The sequence below is a fragment of the Hydractinia symbiolongicarpus genome, chromosome 4 (genome assembly GCF_029227915.1).
Source record: "Hydractinia symbiolongicarpus strain clone_291-10 chromosome 4, HSymV2.1, whole genome shotgun sequence".
Classification (NCBI taxonomy): Eukaryota; Metazoa; Cnidaria; class Hydrozoa; order Anthoathecata; family Hydractiniidae; genus Hydractinia; species Hydractinia symbiolongicarpus.
In genome coordinates, this window is record NC_079878.1 from 11,664,847 (window position 1) to 11,671,185 (window position 6,339).

Sequence of the window (6,339 nt, forward strand, 5' to 3'; positions counted from 1 at the left end):
CCAGCTTGGTACAATTTTGTTACGGTCGACGCCTTTACGCAATAATTCGTATAGACTTGAGTTAGGCTAGGTTTAGATAAAACGGTTTTCGTCATCATTCCTGATATCTTCGTTTGTATACTAAATGTTGTCTTTAGCAAATCATTTGTAGGCTTTTGCAATAGATTTAAGTAAATAAAGGTAAAGTTCAAAAGCTCTGACCGGACTTAAAGGTGAGCCTCCAGTTGTACATTCGCAAATCATTGTAATCTTGACTGTTTTACTCATGACCACTTTCTGTCAGCCGTGCATTATAACATATCTTTGATTTTCAGAATCAAATCTCACAAAAAATGACTCTTCTTTAATTTTTTCGAATTGTCTCTTTCTCGTCTGTCTAAATAAAAACATCCCTAAATATAATGAAGTCTTATAATTTGGTTGGTTAATTGACAGGATCATCAAAATAAGTGTTCTACAAAGGCATATCTGGTTGCTGTATAAAAGCTTTTTTAAGTAGGCTTTTTATTGTTGTTTTGCAGCAAAGTTTACATTTTGTAGTGAACATTTGATAAAACTATCATTTAGCAATAATGTTGATCTTTCCAGAGTATTATGGTTAAAGTATGGTAGGACCGATAGCAGCTCCAATGCCTGGTAATGCTCTTGGGTTCTGCATGCTATTTTTTCTCCATCTCCACTTCAGCATACAGCTTTCGCAGCACTTCGTTCAAACTTCTCAGGTGTAATAATGGAAAAATATTCAGGTATCAGGATTCGGAGTATATATTTTTAAGCTCGGAGAAAAAGGACATTTTCGCGGACGAATATGTGTAAAATGTTTTGCGGGTATAAAATTCCGCGAAGACGTAATTTAAATATTTTTAATATTTGTGAAAGCAATGCACTTTTATGATCCTTTATTATGATCTCGGCGACAACGTTTCATTTTTCTCAATAAATGAATAAAATTATGCTCTTTTTCTTCAAAGACAATCTTATAAATTATTAGCATAGTCGGAATCTTTTTTGGTTATTAATTTCGCGAATATTATCTTGAGTAATATTCTGCGGCTATAAATTTCGTAAGTTTGGTCCAAATCACGAAAAGCACGAAATATAACAGAAAAGAAACCTTAATATAAGAGACATTTTAGGCACGAAGAAGCCAACTTAGCGCAAGTCTAACTACAAACTTGTTTTATTGCTAAAAAAGCAGCCAAATAACCCGATGCATATTATAAAAGAAAAAAAATTAGACAACGGTATTCATAAATCAAGCCGCCATAATATATTGGCCTCGTTAAAATTTGTAGTACTAATGTTAAATAATTCTTGAAATAGCCCATCGACTCCATATTTTAGCTCCTTTTAATTCCTAATGGGCAATTTAGGGCCTTCGAATGCTTCGTCTGCAGTTTCTAAACCTATTGTTCAATGGATATAAAACTTATCACAAGTATTGCCCAGATGATCTTAACCCTATTATGCCGGGGTTCGGGTGATGAGTGTAGTACTAACAAAAAGATACTAAAGGATTTCATTTAATTTAAAAAATTGGTTTCTCCAAAATTGAATCTAAATTAAAGGTGAGAAGCAGTAACAAAATATCAAGGTGTATAACTTATAAATTTATTTAGAAATTTCTTAAACTTGTAGGAATTATTTGCGATAGAAAGGAGGCCCTTCTACTAGCATACCAAAGCTGAATGAGTTAAAAAAGGCAATAAGGTATATTTTCTGATGTCTTATTTTGAAGTCTGAGTACCTTTCCTTCTGCAAATTAATTAAATTGCATCGGTGCTATTACAATTCCATGTCAAAAGTAGTTTAGTTTTTATAGCTAATAAATGCATGTTTAAATTACTTTACAAGTACTTTCTTTCCTAGCAGTCAGTACGTGCCAAACAGCAACAAATTCGACATTTTCACTTCCTTTTTTATTCCTTTAACTTCTTTCTTCCCTATTCTGCAAACATATTGTTTAGAGATTACACCATTATAAAAAAATTCAAAGTAAAATAATAAATTAACTGAGATATTGCTTTATGTAATGCGAACAACAAAACAGGAAAAAAAGTTTTTTGTCGACTATAAATTTGAAATGGTCTTCAAAATGTAATAAAATAATACAAGCCAAATAATACATGTGCGAACACATGGCCGTTTCTGCCTTGACTGGAAAATCCGTCAAATCTATTAACCTTAGTGCGGTTTTGGAGCATGTTGTTTTCTGTAAAAATAGACCATCTTTAGATAATTTTTCTATTATCTCCTCCGCATCTAATAATTTTAATTTGGAATTGAAGGAAAGCTTGTTAATCCGTAGGGATAAGCCAATTCTTAATAGAAATATTGCATCAATGCCATTATTTCTATTTTCAGATAATTGACTTGCCCCTACGGAATATTTGATCGTACGATGATATATCGTACGATATTTTGTATATAGTGTTGAATTTGTCAATTGTAAATAGCTATACTTGAAAATGGCCGTCGTACGGCCGAAACGTCGTTAAAGAGTTGTGTTCGTTTTTAGTTCCAAAATACAAGCCACATTAAAAAAAGTGTCCCAAAAGCTGAGGGACAATTTTATTAATCATATATTCATGCTTCATGACACAAGCAGAATGTATTTTTCAGACAACTTTCCTGTGACTACAGATGCAAATTCTGTTCCTCGTGAGGGTATATCAAGGGACGCATCAGTCCTAGTGACAAAATAATGATTTTTAATTAGTTTTGTAGATTATGGTTTAATGCCAATTTAATGGAGTCTTGCAAGAGTGACATTGAAAGCAATTATAAAACACAATGCTCGAAATGTTCTTTGTTTGCTATCAAAATTATCAAGTGTATAATGTTTCTGCCAAAATTTGTAAAAATTGTTCATTGATTTTATGCCCCTACTGAGCGTGTTGAAAGTAAATTAAACAGCTGGCTTGACCATGAATTAGGACGAAAAAAAAATAATCATATATCCTCAGCCAATTATCGCGCCATCTACCTCCTTTTTCATAACAATAAGATTCTTTAAGAAAAAAAAGTTTTAAAAGCTATGATTATTGGGCTATAAGGTCCACTGACAATGTAAAATAATACCAAATTACACCAGACCTATGTTTTTCCTGATCGTTTTAAATTTAAGAAAGTATGCCAGTTTTTTTAAGCTGCACAGCTTGCATTCCTTTAACATTGTTAATTGTTTTTTTTACACTCTCACCACTTTTCTATCTCTTAATTTTGTTCTAATGTACGTTCTGCTACAATTGAAACTTCATGTTAAATTCAAATCTATCCTAGTATTTTCGTGTTGTGGTGTAAATAAGAGACAGATGGTTTACCATCCCATTGATTAACAGAAAGAGCAGGTATTCTGACAATAAAACTTACCAATGTTTCAACTATAGTAGAATCATTATTGAGTATCAGATTTATTCTTTCATATAGGTTGTACTCCTTTTCATGGCGCTAAACCTATTGCATATTTTTTTTGCAATAATCATCAGTATTTATAGAACGAAGGCAACTTAACTCTATGCGGAGGAAATAGCTATAGACTACGCCCTTTGATATTATCTAGACAATTACTCCATATAATCCTTCTCCCAAAATATTGTTTAAACCACTGCTTATATTAGAACTTCAGGCTTTTCATTTTTTCACAGAAAAATGATCCATAACAGACTTCGTGTTTTTAGAAAGCAGTTGCTAAAAACCAAAAATCAGTTGTGCTTACCGCTCTAAATACAAGAAAAAAATAACAAAAATTCCAGGCTTAACATGTGAAAATACACCTCAGACGAACGCCAAAAATTTTTCGTGTTTTTACTCACTCTTTTAAATTCACTATTAACATGGAGGCATGACACAAGGTATTATAAATGGCCGTTTTCCTTACACCACAAAATAGGTGAATTAAACGTAGTAACACCGCTATTACTTTGTTTCAATTTGTCCAGGATTTATAACTACAACTACATACTTTTGGTGTAATAATGACCGAGAGAATCTACTTATCACGTACTAAACAGAACAATATGTAAAAGCTCTCAAGTTTACTGCAACCAAACGTGGGAAGTGCACATGGTTTTTTTAATTGCGTTATGATGCCACGAATTTTTTTGGTCCCCAAAATAATAAGAGAAAAAAAGTATAGGTAATCAAAAACCTTATTTCCATTTCGGTTAAATGTGTTCTCAGTTATTTAGCTAAGACAATGATAGTGATACAAGAGGAATACGGATAGTAAATACTGTAAAGACTTAATAGTCATCAACGAATCACTTCCTTCGAAATATTCCAACGTCATTGTCCACTTGTTCTCTTCCTTAACAATGGGTATTAATGGGTTAAAGCACGTCTAGAAGTCCTCCGCGGTCTTGATAGCCATATTAAAGCACGTGGATATATAGTTAGTGGTAAATATTTCAATAAATTAATTACAGCATTACCTGATTATGCAGTTTTTAAAAAGGTATAAATAGGGTAAATTTTGCACAGTTGTTCATTAATTACCAAAGGGTAGCAACAAAGACAGCTAAATACCAAGTAGGCACCTCTACTAGTTTTAGTTAGAATACATTGTGACGCAAAGCTTATTAGTATTATATGACATTTTTTATTTAGGATGAAGCTGTATATCGCTCTTGCATTGATTTGCATTAGCGCTTTGGCGCTTGCAGAAGAAGTAGAACAAGACAAAACCAGCGAAGTGACTGATCTTGAAGATCCTACTTACTACAGAAGATGTAAGTTTTTCGTTTGCATTTTTTTTATGGTACAGCCTCATTGGTGTGAAGAATACAGGAATTACATATTTATGAAGAAGTTCCTTGTATTATTTTTATTTTCTTAGGTGGACCATATAAACGCTATAGCTCTGCAACCCACTATTGCTACCAAAACAAACTTTACAGCAGAAAATACTATCGATATTGCGGAAAATACATCTACAACATCAGAAGTCACTTCTGTTTCCGAAGACGTGTCTATGCAAAGAAGTATTACCGTATCTGTGGCTACGGTGTTTGTAACAGACGTACTCAGTTTTGCTGGAAGAGAAGATGCTACTCAAAGAGATGGTACAGAATCTGTGGATATAAAGTATGTAACAAACATACTCAATTCTGTTGGAGACGTAAATGCTACGCCAAGAGATGGTACAAAATCTGTGGATATGGTGTTTGCAATAAACACACTCAATTCTGTTGGAGACGTAGATGTTACTCAAAGAGATGGTACGCAATTTGTGGATATGGTGTTTGCAATAAACACACTCATTTCTGTTGGAAGCGTCGATGCTATTTGAAAAAATGGTATAGAATCTGTGGTTATGGTGTTTGTCACAAGCGAACACATTTCTGTTACCGACGTCGATGTTACAGCAAAAAATTGTACGGCTATTGCGGAAAATCTATCTACCGAAAAAGTAGCTACCGATGTCACTACAACAAACTTAGACGATACAAGCCATACTAAATGCCAAAAAAATTGCCCTGTAAACTTTTGTTAGGGGTTGGATAAAGAATTAAATATTGCATATTCCAAATGCTATGTTTCTATACGCATTTAATAAAAAATGTTTCTGTATGTCGACTATTTTGGTTCCCTTACTGTTGGCTCATCGTCGTTGTCTTTTATTATCCTGGTAACAAACTAACTACATTGTTACGACAGGAAAGCACAAATTGTTAAATCCAAAAATAATGTGACAAAAAGTTTTGGAATGGTTTTAAATTTAGTCCAAAATAAAATTATGCCTCAACTACCCAAGTTTGTAGCAAAAATTAAGTTTTAATGAAAAAAATTTTCAATTTCTATAGATAGTAAACTAGAACACAGCTCGATAAATTCTAGGAAACACCTGCTAATGAAATTATTTTCTTATTTGCTGGCAAATTACCTATGATATTACAGGGTGTTTTCTGGTTGTACTGTTTTCATAGTCACTTTTAATCCTTTTCCTCAGCTGATAAGGTGATGCTTAAAGTCCTTAGAAAATTGTCATACTTCTCCTTGAATTCTTTCATTAACGTCTACCATACCCCTTATTTTTAAATCTATCTTAGAGAGGCACTCTTCTTGCTCTTTCGCTTATGATACTTAGCCGCGCCTTTTTCCTAACTGTAACAGACCGATCGTTAACAGATTGGGTTCCGTGGTCCAAATTTTACGATAGCTGGAACGTTTTTGTACGCAAAAAAAAGTTGACCGCGCTCTAGCTACTTTATTAGGCTAATCAGATCACGGTTTTTTTATTTGCATTTTAAAGATTTCAAATCATATACGGCCGCTACATCCATCATAATACTCTCATCTTTCACACTTTTTATGTCCAAAGCTTTAAATATATTAAGG

General features: G+C 33.1%; 1 protein-coding gene across 1 annotated transcript; it reads left to right on the forward strand.

The window, feature by feature from the left end:
- The first annotated feature begins 4,500 nt into the window (after positions 1-4,500).
- LOC130640665 (uncharacterized) lies at positions 4,501-5,578 on the forward strand. Its single transcript, XM_057447183.1, has 3 exons — positions 4,501-4,530; positions 4,609-4,730; positions 4,838-5,578. The coding sequence occupies exons 2-3, from the start codon at positions 4,610-4,612 to the stop codon at positions 5,458-5,460; spliced, it is 744 nt and encodes a 247-aa protein (XP_057303166.1). The 5' UTR covers positions 4,501-4,530; position 4,609; the 3' UTR covers positions 5,461-5,578.
- The last annotated feature ends 761 nt before the right edge of the window (positions 5,579-6,339 follow it).

Coding starts and splice junctions, on each gene's coding strand:
- LOC130640665 (XM_057447183.1), top strand. CDS start 4,610: ATGAAGCTGTATATCGCTCTTGCATTGATTTGCATTAGCGCTTTGGCG. Junction 4,731..4,837: donor TCCTACTTACTACAGAAGAT/GTAAGTTTTTCG, acceptor TTATTTTCTTAG/GTGGACCATATAAACGCTAT.